This window comes from Eschrichtius robustus, chromosome 16, assembly GCF_028021215.1.
Source record: "Eschrichtius robustus isolate mEscRob2 chromosome 16, mEscRob2.pri, whole genome shotgun sequence".
NCBI classification, from domain to species: Eukaryota; Metazoa; Chordata; class Mammalia; order Artiodactyla; family Eschrichtiidae; genus Eschrichtius; species Eschrichtius robustus.
Genome location: NC_090839.1, coordinates 1,674,998 through 1,688,804, shown reverse-complemented (window position 1 = coordinate 1,688,804; position 13,807 = coordinate 1,674,998). Strand labels below are relative to the sequence as shown.

Genomic DNA, 13,807 nt, shown 5'->3' with positions numbered 1-13,807 from the left:
GGCCTTCCCAACCCCTTTGGATGTGGGCCAGGACCCAGTCCACTACGCTGCTGCTGGGGCCGTCTGCTGGCTGGCGGCGTGGGCTGTCCTGGCCGCGGGCAGTCGGGTGGGGAGCACGGCTGGGCAGGCTGGGGTGCCCCTGGCTCTCTTCCCAGCTGCTGGTGCTGGGTGAGGGGCTGCCGTCCTCGGGGTCCCTCGGGCTCCTGGCTCCCCTGGGTTCCTTATTCCTCAGGACGGCTTCTTCGAGGCTGTGGGAAGTAGACCGAGGTTAGACCAGGAGGCGCTGTAGTGGCCTTGTGTGCCCTCTTTTGCAGCAACACTGGGCTCTCACCCAGGGCCTCGTGGGCAGTTTCTGAGAACTCAAGAGCCCACACTTGTTCCCGACAGCAACGGACACCGGAGTAGGGTGGCCCGATTGAAGGGTGAGCCTTGGGAATTTGGTGGAAGCACAGACCCTCTCCCCAGGTGTGTGATCCTAGAATTGGCCTGGCCCCGGTGCCTCCCTTGCCACCTTGCAGAGGGTCTGGGACATTCTGGATAGGCCGAGCTCACGGGGAAGTGCTCTCAGAATCCCCAAGACACAGGCTAGGTGCTTCCATGGGCCTGCCTCTGCGGCCACAGGGAAGGGGCATCTGGTCCTTGAGACCCTTACAGGTGGGACCTGCCGAGATGCGGGGCTTCAGGCCCGTCTCTGATGCAGAACAAGCTCTAGGTTCTAGGTCAGACAGATCAGGTTGGAATCCTGACCCCATGTACCGGCTCCGTAACCCTGGGCAAGTTACCGCATCTCTGAGCCTCAGTTTCCCCATCTGTGAAACAGTGAAGATTCATCACTGGGCTGCGTCATGAGACCCAAAGGCAGTAACGACTGGACGCTGTCTTGAACCGCTCCACGGGCACAAGATACAAGGGCGCTGCCCCTGGCGCCGAGCCGTGTGGCACAAGCTGGGCAAGGGGCCCGTTCTCACTGATCACCCCTGTGGGTGTTGGGGGGCGTGGGTGCCCGCTGGGGAGGCCCTGCCCTGGCCCGGGTGGGCGGGTGAGGGTGGGAGTGGGCTTGACTCAGTGTGGAGGGTGGGGGCGGACACGGCGCACCCCTTCGGACCGCGCCCACCGGGACAGCTTCCAAAAATGCCCAGCGGGATGTGCCACGAGATCACACAGACGTGCTGGCCTCCTCCACCGCTCACCCGGCAAACACAGGCTGCGGTCACCTTCCCGGCAACAATGGCGCATTGTGGCGGCCACAGCCCAGCCTGCGACACAGGCCTGCTTGGACAAACACCAGGCGGCATGCAGTATCAGCTAGCTCAGGCGTTCTAAGGCTCTCGTGGGCACCCGGAGGCCTGGCCTGAGCTGCCACCGTGGCCGGAGCGGGAAGTGGGAGGATGTCCTGATACCCGAGGCTGGAGCGGGGGGTGGGGGAAGCCCACAGGTACCACCCTTGGCAAGCACGTGAGCGGCCCCTGAACCCCCAGAGGGAACAAACACACCCACACCCTGGGGCAGCACCCTCTGCTGCTGCTTCTCTTGGAAGGTGCACAAGAGGGTCCAGGAGTGCCCACCCATCCCGGTGGGACTGGGAGAGGGGGAGGGGCTCAGGACCACCAGGCCTGGGGGCTGCTCGTGGCCCAGGACGCCCCTTCTCCCCTGTGACAACGAAGACGACACGACCATCCTCGGCTGTGTCCCTGGAATCTCACGCTAGCCCTGGTATCACCCCCTTTCCAGAGGGAAACAGACTGGGGGTGAAAGGGCCAGCCCGCGAGGAGGAGGAAGTGGAGTCAGGGTTCACGCAGGCCTGACCCGGGTCTCTGTTAGGGGGCTGCTCTGGGAGAGGCTCCAGGGCTGGCTGCTGGGCTCCAAGTAGCCAGAAAGGTGGGGTGGGGGCATCAGTGCTGTGGCCGCCCCGCCCAGCCCTGGCCTCCCACCTTTGCTCCACTGGTCTGAGGCCCGCTTCCTCTTCTGTGGGCCCCGCCCACGCTCCTTGGCGCAGAAACCCCTGGGTCCCTCGGCTGGCGAGCTCCGCGTGGCCCCCGCCTCGGTGCTCAGGCCCACCTGATGGGGTGGGGGTGTGGTCATGCTGAGGACCCTCCCCGAAGCCTGGGGCAGCCCTGGTGCCCCCGCCTCACCCCGCTGTGTGGCCGGGCACCCACCTCGCTGTCCGAGGTGTCTGGCTTATCTAGCTCATCCGACTCCGGCCACTGTCCTTGGGCTTTGCTGAGCTCTGCAGGACGCAGGGTGTGGGTCAGGCCAGGCTGGTGGCCTGGGAGTCTAGCGGAAGCACAGGCCTCTAACCTGCCATACTAGGACCAGTGGCAACAACTCTTCAGATGAGGAAACTGAGGCACAGAGGGACTGAAGAACCTGCCCTGGGGTCGAATCCAGGCCCAGTGTCTCCAGCACCCGTACAATGACCCCACCGGCTGGGGTGTCCCCTGGCTTGGTTGCTGGGTGACGGGGAACTCACTACCTGCCCGGAAGCCCTAATTGTTAAGATGCTCTCCCTTCACTGCCTGTGGTCAGAAACGTGCCCTCCCTGAGCCCCCAACTGCTTTCTGGGTCTGTAGGTGGGGGAAACCAAGTCCGAGACCCAGGGTTTGGTCGGTCAGGCCCAGGGGGCTGAGCCAGGTCCTGGGATAGGTGCCCCTAGCTGACGCTGACCACTGCACCTCCCTCCCTGCTGTGGTGCCACTTCCTGTGTTCTCGTGACGCCCGTACTCATCCTCACCCGGGTGGCTGTCTCCATCAGGCCTTTGCGCGCAGGGGGGCAGTTTTGGCCTCCCTCTGTCCTCATCTCCTGGCCCACTTGGAGAGGGCAGGCTGGGGCCTGGGAGAGAATGTGAGGGTTCCTGGGGGGAAGCAAGTAAGTGACTTGAGTTCACGTGAGGCAACTTCCCTGCCCTCGCCCGGCTTTGGGCACAGCCTGCGGGATCCTGGCTGGGGCTGGAGGGTCAGCCGTCTCCCGTGTGGTGTGACTCAGGCGGCCGGCTGGTGGAACAGAGGAAGGAGAGCAGCCCAGGGCCGCTGGGTGCTCTGGGTGGGGCGCGTGGAGGCCAGGAGCAGGGCTTGGTCCCTTACCGTGGAAGGTGGAGGCTCTTCTGCCTCTGGCTCTTTGGCCCCCTTGGTGCCGTCGCTGAGTCCCTGGACCCCAGACTGTGCAGAGGGCTCCACTCCCTGGGGTGGCTTGGGGCTGGGCGTGTGGGCACCTGGGGGGCTGAGTGATCCTGGCAGGCTGGCAGGCTTGGGGGCGCCGTCCCGGCCCCGGCCCCACTCGGAGAGGTCCAGAGGCTTGTCTGGGACATAGTCCTGTGTGGCCGTGGCCTCCTTTGTCCCGGGACTGCCTGGGCCTGTGGGCTGTGGGTGCTGCCCTCTGGGCAGGGCTGCCCCGGCTGCCCTGCCCCCGGGACCCTCCGAGTGGGAGCCGGCTGGCGGGGAGGGTGGCGTCTTCCCCGGCACCGGTGGGCCCCTCAGCCCGGCACCGCCCGCCCGCCCCCGGGCCCACAGCTGCTGGGCCAGGAGCAGGTGCAGCGCTCCCTCCAGCCGCGGGTCCCGCACGCCCGCCAGGGCGCCTGGCAGGCCCAGCAGACCCGCGGGCCCCTCCCAGGCCTCCGCCTCCCTGGCCTTGAGGCCCTGGGGCTGGGGGCCGCTGGGGGCTGCGGCGGGGGCCTGGGGTCCTCTGTGAGGGCTCCCATGGGGCAGGGCCAGGTGGCGGTTCAGGTGGCAGAGGCGGTCAGCCTGGAGGGAGCGCTTCGGGGACTCGCAGGGCTTGGCAGAGGGCAGAGAGGCCTGCAGGAAGCTGTGGGCGAGGAGGAGCCCGCTGACCATGGCCCACGGTCACCCCCGTTTCACAGGGAGGACCGGGGGCCCAGGGAGGCGAGGCGAGCGCCCGGGTCACGCGGTGGGTAGTGGGGAGGGGACCGCCCGGGCCCCCCGGGCAGAGTTGACCTGGGGCCTGGGGGCTCTGACGAGGGACCTGGCCACCAAGGCCTCGCCCTCTTCTGGGCATCGGCTGCCTGCCCGGTCCCCTGGAGCGCCGAGCCCACCCGTGGGCCCACTGCAGCCCCGCCCCCAGTCTCCTCTCAGACGCTGAGAGTGGTCTCAGACCACGGTGAGAGCCTTTGCGTGGGCTCTTCTGAGGGGCTTCTCGGTCCCCATCTCCAACCTCCATGTCCCCCCATCCCGCTCTGGCCTTTCAAGAGATGGCCACATGGGAACTGTGCTCCGGGCAGGGTAGCTGGGAAAGCCAAGCCAGGGAAGGGTGGGGCTCCTGGAGGGATAATGGGAGGGACTTCCCCGGGCTGCTGGCCCCTTCCCCAAAGGTGGGACCAGAGTAGGAGACTGGGTGCCCGACTGAGGCTGGTCCTGGTGGTGGCGGCGGGCTGGGCCTCACCTGTCCAGAGGGAGGCTGTGCTCTCCAGGCGGGCTTGGGGGGCTGCTCCTGGGGGGCGGCAGTGGGGACGTCCCGTTGACGGAGCCCCGGTTGGCGGAGCAGGCCCGGGACCCTGGCCGCACCACGGCGATGGTCCCGTGTAGCTGGTTGGAGATGTGCTGGGGGCTCTGCACGGGGTGTATGGGTCAGCCTGGGTGGGGTTGGCTGCTGCCCTCTGCCCTTTCCTCTGTGCGACCTTGGGCAGGTCACCCACCCGCTCTGAGCCTCGCCTCCACCCACGTCACAAGGAGCTCAGGGGTCCCTGCTTGGCACGGGCCATGTGCGTGGCACATGGCAGGGCTGGCGGCTGCCAGCCTCCTGCCTCGGGCTGCCCGGGGAGAGGAAGGAGTGGGCTCTGGGTCCCTCTCCCTCACCATGTCCGGGGCCCGGGGCTCAGGCAGGCTGGCACCCGGGGAGATTTTGGCTACTGGAGACGTCCCGTACGCCACCGGCCTTTCTGTGGGAGGAGAAGCAGAGGGCAGGTTGGCTGGGAGGTGCTCAGAGGGGCCAGCTCAGCGCAGAGGGCTCCCCGGTCCCGGGGCTCCAGCCTCCCGGCCTCCCCCGCCCCCCAGCAGCCCCTCCTCCCCGTGGACCCGCACCTGCGTGGTCGTCCTCCGTCTCCTCACGGCCTCCCAGTGGCTTCTCGGTGACGGCCTTCCAGGTGCCCAGGGAGGGGAGCAGCAGGGGTGACGGGGGCTCTGGGGCGCCCTCCCTGGGCTGGGGCTTGGGCCTGTCTCGAGAGGGGAGGCAAGCACAGTGTGGGTAAGGGAGGGCAGTGCCCCAGAGGCGATCAGAAAGGCCAGGGCGCCCTCCTGGGGACCCAGGTGACCAGGAAAGACCACCATCGTCGGCTCACACCGATGTCCCCGTGGAGCCCAGGCGTCAGAGCTGCCGCGGGTGCTGGGGCCCTGCCCCGCTTCTAGGACCTGTGCTTGCAGACCAGGGGAGGCGGCATCTGCTCTGGGCAGCTGGCCTGCGGGAGCCCCTCCCCTCTGCGCCGCCGTGCTGGGCGCCTGCTGTGGCTGAGGTGTGCGGGGTGAGGGTTGCTGGGCCCTGGTGCCCCACCCCCGACTCACCCTGGGCCCCAGAGCTGCTTCACCTCCTCCTTCAAGGCATCGTTTTCCTCCTGCAGCCGGGTCAGCTCGGTCGCTGCAGAAGGCGCTGATTAGGAGGGACTGCGGGAGGGGAAGCGGGGCGGGGTGGGGCCCTCACAGCCCCCCGGAACCCCTCCTGTCCTGGCCCCAGCCCCCAGGGAGCCCCCGCCGAGGGAAAGGGGCGTGTCCTCATCGGCAGGCCCTGTGAGACCTCAGGGCTCCGCAGGACCCTCCTCATCACGGGAAGGCGGGAGCTGAGGTCCCGAGAGGGCAGGGACGCCCCCTGCCTGGGTAACTGACCAGTGGGGGGCACGTGGGCGCCAGCGGGGGGCTTTGCACCATTTGTCTGTGAGTGGGGGCGTGGGTGTCCCCCGGCCACCGATGGCGCGTCCCAGACCGCCTCTTCCCCTTTCCCCGGGACCCGTGGTCGGGCTGAGCAGGCCCTGGGGGGGTCGCCGGCCCCCACGGGAGGGACGCCCGGGGGCGGGCTCACTGAGAAGGAAGACATGCTGCAGGCTCTGGAGCAGGGAGCTCTCGAACTCCTGCTGCTTCTTCCTCGCCAGCTCCTGGGTGACCACGCAGCGGTCGCACAGGCCGGCCCGCAGCCTGCGGGGGCGAGGAGACGGGAGGCCGCTCTGAGCAGGGAGGCTGGGACCCGCGCTGCCCCCCTCCCTGGACGAGCCCTGCCTCTCCCAAACTGCGTTCCGTGGAAGCCCGCCTCACCCCTACCCTGGGGGCTAAGCGTTCCATGGGCCCTTGAGTTTGGGAAGGAACCTTGAAAATGCAATTTACTTAAGGCTCTGAGATGTCCTGCGGTGGTTTCGTTTTTCCCGGAGCTTCCCGGACTCGTTCTCCGCACAGCCCTCCGCGGCTTCCCGTGCGCCCCGCCCCCACCGTGCGCGTGCGCCCCGCCCCCAGAGTGCGCGCGGCGCCAGGCGCCCCACCTGTTCTCCAGCGCCCGCAGGTTCTCTTTCAGCGCCCTCTGCTGCTCCCTGAGCTGACGGTTCTTGGCACAGAGCTCCTCCGCCCTCTGGGCGTCCCTGCGGGGGACGGGCCGCCGTGCGCGTGCTGCTCTGCCGGGGGCCCCCCCGCGCTGCCCCGCCAGCCTCTCCCGTGGCCTGGGACTGCCTTGAGAAGTGGGGCCTCGCAAGGGCAATGCCAGCACGCCCAAGCGAGAGTGTTCGCGGCCTCCCTGGGGACCCTGTCTCATCCATGTGCCACCTGCAGCCTCCTCTGTGCAAGGGGGACTCGGGGAGCCGGCCCGCGGGTCTCCCGGACTCACGACGAGTCCTCCTGTTGATAATCATTGGTCCCGGAGGCGCCCTGCATGGACGCGGCTTGCCCAGCCCCCTGGAGGGTCCCTGTTCACTGGGGGAGGGGCTTGGACCTTGGACCGGAGACTCCCCCACCCCCCACGCCGAGCCTCAGTGTCCGCTTCTGCATCACAGCTGGTGGCAGTTCCGGGGCCCTGGGGCTGCGGGCGTGCGCGTGAGCGGCTGGGGAGCCGCTGCCCTTCCCACCTGCTGGCCCAGGGCCTGTCCTCACTCACCGGCACCTCTCTGAGTTCAGTTCCAGAAGCTTGTTCTGCAGGCCTGGAGGAGCGAGCAAAGGAGCAGAGGGTCAGGCCCAGCTGTGCTGCCACCCCTGCCGCAGAGCTGGGGCATTTCCTGTCCCCGGTTGTCTGGCAAGGCCCTCTCCAGACGCCTGCCGCCTGCCTGGGTCCCCTCACTGACTCCCGGAGGTCGCCCCCTCGGCGGGCTCCCAGTCTGCACCTGCTGACAGCTTCCGCCCCCTCTCCTGGCTGCCTGGGACCCGGTCCGGGCCCAGCCTCTCCCCTCCCTGGGGTCTCTGGCTCTGGTGTCTGTCTGGAGATGGGGAGGGACCCTGATGCTGGGAGTGACCAGCTACCTGGCCAAGTCCCAAGAGGAATGTTTTTTGGGTGCTACCAGAGTTGAAATAAAATGGGCCCTTGGGGAAGACCCCAGCAGACCCCCTCTTCCTCACCTCATTGTGGTCTGGCTTGGGCCCTAGGCTAGCCCAAGCAGCCCCTGCCCCTCTGGGTCTCTGGGGGAGGTGACCCAGGCCCTTTTGGGCTTCAGGGTGTGTGTGAGTACTCTCAGAAAGGTCTCGGGAGGGTCTGGCCCGGGCACTGGAGTGAAGGGGGTGGTGTGGCTGCAGCCCTGTTGCCGGCGGGAGAATCGGACAGATGTGTCGGCCGGGCAGACCTCAGCCTGGGTGTCCTGGAGGGGAGCAGAGGGGTTTCAGCTCAGCGCCCTGGAAAGCTCTAGACAGGCCTCTGGAGCCTCGAGATCCCACTGCGAGTAGGGAAGTAGGTGACCTCCCTTTTGGGGGACACTGAGGTCCCCACCTTGGGAAAGGGGCCGGTCTCGGCCAGAGCTTCTCGGCTCTCTGTGACCAGGCTGGCTTCTTATTTTGGCTCTGATGCTAGCTGCTCATTCAGGGCCCACCCCTCCAGGGCTGCGGTCGGGGGTGCTGGTCTGAGGCTGGGCGCCTGACCACTTGCAGCTCTGGGCTCTGGGTCATGACTCCCCTTCTGGGCCTGGAAGGCAAGGTCCGCAGGTTTGGCGAGGTTTGGAGGTGATGTGTGGGAGCCCCCCCGGCCTGGCTTTGGCCCTTAGGCTGCTGTCCGGGTGAGGGTTTGTCCATCCCAAGACGCTCACCCGTGATCTCATTCTCATGGACGTCCTTCAGCCTGTTCAGCGACTCCATGAAGCTCTCCATGGCTTCCCGAGGCCCTGGCCCTGGCCCAGGCCCCTCTGTGCTCCAGGTGTAGGGGTGGCCCCTTGGCCTCTACTGCCCCTCCGTTTCCAGCCTATGGAGCGGAAAGTGCGGAGACGGTCACATTAGCTCAGGAAGGGCCTGTGGGATGTAGGGTCCGGCAGTAGCCTGGAGAGGAGGTGGGGGCCGGTCCCGGTGGGTGTGGGAGTCCTGTCTTATGACCACCCACTGGGTCATGTCCACACCTGAGGGGCACATAGAGGGACGGGGCATTCTCACTTGATCTCAACTCCCTAAGCCAGTCCTCGCAGCAAAGCAGATGCCTGAAGGCACCAGTTCCCGCTTGGTGCTGGGACCACAACGGTGCATGCGATGCGTGTTGACGAGGCCCCAGACTGGAGATGCCCGTGCCCGCCCCCAGCCAGCGGGCCAGTCAGCCAGGGCGCGTTCATCCAATGGGAGAGCCCACTCGGTGGGGTCCAGGTGCCCGCAGTGGCATGGATGGCCCCGTGGGGCCATGGCGGGGGGCTTTGGGGGCTGGCTAGTTGTTTCCCCTGCAGGAGCTGGTGACCGTGCATAGGTGGAAGTCTACCCAGCCGCCCCTCATGGCCTGGGCCCTTTTTCCTGCCTGTGTTTCACCTCCATGAAGTGTTTGCTAAAAATTAAGAGTGTGGGGTTGAGAGCCTAAGCTGGGAGCTGGACAAACTTTGCCCGCAGTGTGACCACCATGAGCTCTGGCCCCTCTGAGCCGCGCTTTCTTCCTTCTGGCAGTGGCCACGGTGCCTGTCTAGTGGGCACTGGTGAGTATCCCGCGGGGTCCCATGGGGTCCAGCTCCTCGGAGCTGGGTGTGAGGCCGGGGCTCAGCCCAGCGACAGCTTCCTCACCGTGGTGCCAGGCACCACCCTCCACCAGGCGAGAGCCCCTCAGTCCTTGTGGCACACCTCTGGTGGTGGGTACCGAGGCCACCACTGCCCGCCACTGTCCAGCTCTGTGTCACCATCTGTCACAGACCTGGGAGTCAGACGCACAGCTCACAGAGCCAGATCAGCGCAGATGCCACCAGCAGAGACCTCCGCCATCGCTGTCTCCAGGCCAGGTGGTGACAGCCCCTCTGTTCCCTCCTTGTCCTCAGCCTGAGGAGCCCTGGGGGTCAGCTGACCCTGAAAATGAGCGTCTGGGGTCCTGGCACTCCCGTCTCGTCTGCCGGCATCCTACCCTGATCTGTCAGCAGCAGCTCTTGGTTTGCCTTCTGTACACCCCCGGAACCTCCCCCAGAGCCTCATCTTTCCTTCTTTCATGGCACCTGCCTGGCCCAAGCCACCACCCCACTGCCGGTGGGTGCACTGCCGGCTCTGCATTGGCCCCCCCAGCTTCCATGCCTCTCCCCCGGAGGCACTCTCTGCACAAGCCCTGGGGACCTCTGCTCAAAGCTCCCTGCGGGAGGCCATGCCTGATTCCCCCCAGGGCACACTGAAGGAGGGGCGTGGTCTCGCTTGCCTTTCAAAGTTTGCCCCAAGACTGGAGTGTTTGCAGCAACAGTCCCCAAACTGGAAACCCTCAAATGCCTGCTGGTGAATGTCCTGCGGTGGCAGGAGCGGTGACGTCCCATGCCATTGCAGAGTGGGGGGCCAGACCCGAAAGCCAGCCCGCTGTGGGATTCACTCACCGGGAGTGCAGAAGAGACACAACTGCTCTGGGCTCTCAGAAGTTGGGGTGGTGGGCACCCCGGGGAGTGGGATCGTTAACTGAGGGGAGCAGGCCCTGTGATCCCACGAGAAGCCAGGGGCCGGCCGGGGCGAGCTGCCTGAGGGGAGACTTGACAGTGGAGCCTGGCTTTCAACTGGGTCCTCGAACCCCAGGTCAAGGTCAGAGTACCGGGGAAGCCTCGACTTCCAGATGCGAGGCTGGGACCAGCAAGGGGACAGAGTGCAGTCCTGCGTCCTGTGGTGGCCACGGGAGCTGGCGGGCAGGGCCAAATGGGGTGTGCTGGGGGGTTGAGCGGCAGGAAGGTAGAGCTCCCCAAACTCATTTTAGACCTGCCTGGCTTCTGGGACACTCCTGAGCGATGGCCAGGGGAGTGGGGGCGTTGCATGACGGCTCTGTGTCAGGTGGGTGAGGGCTCTGCGAACAAGGGGAGCTTGGGAGGGTCCCCCTCCTCGAGGCCGGGAGCCAGAGGGATGTCCTGGCAGGTTAGGGGAAAAGATGCTGAATTGCAGAGGCTGGGGGAGACCAGGGCTCGAGCGGGGTGTATGTGATAATCCCGGCCCCACTTCCTGAACCCATCTAACCTTGATCACGTTGCAAGGAGCCCACTTTCCAGATGGGGAAACTGAGGCCCAGAGAGATCAAGTCACGCTCCCTGGCCACCCAGTGGGAAGCGGGGGTCGGGGCTTGAATTCACTCTGGCGCTGAGGATGTGCCCTCACCGCTGTGGACCAGGTACGCACTCCAGGTGGCCCTGCTGTGCCGGCTCTGCACTTCTTTATTTTGCGGTGGGGCTTCTGGGAGATAAGACTGTGAGGGCCACCCCCACCCCGTGGGCTCGGGCTCCCTGAAGGCTGGGGGAGGTTGGCCAGGGAGGGGCCGAGCCACTGTGCCTGAAATTCCACCCAGACCCGTCTGTCAGGCTGCTCTTCCCCATCAGAGCCAGAGCCTGCTGCCTGCTGCGGCATGTGGGCTGGGCCAATGCTCGTAAAGGAGCCGCCCCAGGGAGCCTGCAGTGCCCCTGGGGCTGGGAGAGGCTCTGTGGACACCAGGTCTGAGTGAGAGACCAGCACCGTTCCCTATGCCCATGCTGTGGTGTGGAGGCCCCGTTGGTAAAGGACCAGGGCACCCTCTGTTCCCCATACCCTGGCTCCTCTCTGTATCCAAACCATCCCAAACCACCCAGGGCCCCGCCTGGCTGCCCCTCTCGGGGTCTCTGATGGGCAGGGGGAGACACCCTCCTGCATGGTGGGCAGGGAAGCAGCATGGACATGGGTCCTGGGCAGGATGCGCAAGTGGCTGGGGGCACAGCTGGAAGGGATGTATCCTGCTGGGAGCCCTGCATTTCCCGGGAGGACCAGGGCCATCCAGCCCTGGTGACAGTGCCATGGGGGTGGTGTGACTTCCCTGGGCAGGCAGGTGACAGAAGGGCGTTTGGTCTGTGAAGTAGACAGTCTCCTGGGGCAGCCCCTGTCCCAGCCCCACCCTCGGTGTGGGGAGGGTCCAAGGAAGCGGCAGGAGGAGGAGGGAGGCGGGTCCGCACCGAGGTGAATGTGGTGGTTGTGAGTAGGAAGAATCCCCGCTGTGGAGGTGCATAGGGTCTGCTGCCAGGGGTCGGGGGCCCAGCCCTCCCCGGTGGCGGCGCTGTGTTTGCCAGGTGTGCAGAGCCGCCGGGCGGGGCGCTGGGGGTTCAGGGAACTCCAGGCAGGAGGGCTGTCCCCCGGGCGTGGGGTGGGGCTGCAGTGGCGCTGGGATGAGGCAGCAGGCCTGTGGGCTAGGGGTCCGGGCTGCTGCCTCTGGGCCGGCGGGGCCTGCGTACAGGGGAGGGTGGCCCGAGTTGCCGGCTGGGGTGGGGGTGGGCCTGGGGGCAGAGGCCTGAGAGCTGCTCCTCAGGGTCCCGCGGGGATCCCAGCCCCTCCTACCCTGGATGCTCAGGCTGGGAGGAGCCCCGGAAGGAGCAGGTGGGAGGGAAGGGCGGGGGGTCAGCTACGCCAGTGACCCTGCCCACCTGCCACTCACACAGGGCAGAGTCAGCCAGGGCAGGGGACCTCCAAGCCCACAGGTGTGGGCCCTGCCTTTACCCACTGCGTGACCGGGACAAGCGTTTTACCTCTCTGAGCCTCAGTTTCCCCATCTGGGGGGTAATTCCACCCCCATATCAGGTTGTTGTACACGAGTTACACACGAGTAACGTGTGTCCAGGTGACACGTGTCTGGGTGACGTGTACTCAGCCCAGGGCCTGGCAGGTGCTCAGTTAACTGCGGGTGGAGACCCTGCGTCCACCCCGTGCAGTCCCCCCACCAGGACCTGCCCCACAGGCGGCCCCAGGAGTCCAGCGGTGCAGCTTACAGGAGCCCCTTCTCCCTCGGACAAGTTCAAGTGCCATTGCCACAAACGCCCTTTGCAGGAGGTCAAGGACGCCCCCCTCACCCACCCTGAGTTCAGGGCCGAGGTCTCAGGTTCCAGCAGTGATGGCACACACTCGCTCACTGAGTGGACACTCACGGGGTCCACTGGGTCTTGGTGGCCATGTCTGGGGGAGGCGCCCCCTGGACCCCCTGCACAGAGGAGGCACCGAAGCCCCAGCTGTGGGCCTGGGCCGGGCTCTGCCTGGCTGAGCAGCGAAGCCCACGGTAGAGGCTCTTGCCTTGCTGGGTCCGCGGGGCCCCAGGCTCCTCACTCCCTGGCTGCCTTCCCTTGTTGGAGCCTCTTCTCCAGCAGGTCCCTCGGGTGCAGGAGCACCTAGTCCCCGATTATGCCCCTTCTCTGCCAGTGATCTGTCTACCCACCTACCCGTAACACAAGGACAACGACACAGCAGTAACCATAGCGGTGGCCTCGGTTTCCCGAGCGTCCAGTCAGCCAAGCACTGGGCTGGGGCTCTACACGCTGTGTGGCGTCTACTGCAGGGGCCCTGCAACGTCCCAGAGCTCCTCTGAAGAAGCGGAGTGATCCCAGGGACACTCAGCCTGCCTGTCACCAAGGGACCACGCAGGGCCAGGCACACCGTCCAAGCCCTTTGAATGTTCTTGGCAAGAGCATTTATGCAGCACCCGCTGTGGACCCAGGCTCGGCCCACACGTGTGACTGGAGCTCGCCCGGCCTTCTGAGAAGGCTCTGACTGTGCCATTCTACAGATTCAGGCACTGAGGCTCAAAGCAGGTAAGAGGCTCTGGTGTCTCTGTGGCCTCCGTGGTGATGGGCGAAGCCCCTCCCCCGGCAACGTTAGCCAAGTCACTGCCGCGGCTGTGCCTCAGTGTCCTGGGCCACAGAACAGACGGTGGGGTGCCCTGGCCCAGCTCCTGGAGGCTGGAGGGAGTCTGCGCCACCACCGTGGGCTGTCGGGTCTCCTCGATGTGGTGGGCATCCAGTGCCCATCGACCGCAGGTGGTCAGGGGCCCGCCTGCCAGCCCCCACATCCAGGTGCCCGGCACGAGTGTCACGTGCAGTGAGTCACGGTGCTCATGTTGCCCATGGAGTGGCCCCGGCAGCCCCCACTTCCCAGATGAGGAACCTGCAGCTCAGAGTGATGTCACCTGCCCACAGTCACCAGCTTGCAAGGGACATGGCCAGTGCAGCCTCCTGGCGACCTCCTGGGCAAGCTCAGATGGCAGGCTGAGTCCACAGAGGTGCCACTGCCGGGATGGTTTCTGACATCACCAGACACATAGACCCATGGCACACGTGCACACGTGTGACGCCCACACCCACACATACAGACACAACAGTATCCCAACAGTATCCCAACATGCGTGCGCACACCAGAGAAACGCCAAGCACGTGGGTGCCGCCCTCAGCCACCTCCCCCGCTGCACACACAGCACTGCACGGGCACG

General features: G+C 66.4%; 1 protein-coding gene across 1 annotated transcript; it reads right to left on the bottom strand.

The window, feature by feature from the left end:
- Positions 1–1,210: 1,210 nt before the first annotated feature.
- Positions 1,211–8,268, bottom strand: RBBP8NL (RBBP8 N-terminal like). Its single transcript, XM_068524403.1, has 13 exons — positions 8,208–8,268; positions 7,076–7,118; positions 6,471–6,566; positions 6,020–6,132; positions 5,509–5,581; positions 5,032–5,162; positions 4,807–4,889; positions 4,394–4,560; positions 3,082–3,820; positions 2,714–2,852; positions 2,157–2,227; positions 1,932–2,058; positions 1,211–1,269 (listed from the first exon to the last, which is right to left on the bottom strand). The coding sequence occupies exons 1-13, from the start codon at positions 8,266–8,268 to the stop codon at positions 1,211–1,213; spliced, it is 1,902 nt and encodes a 633-aa protein (XP_068380504.1).
- Positions 8,269–13,807: the final 5,539 nt, after the last annotated feature.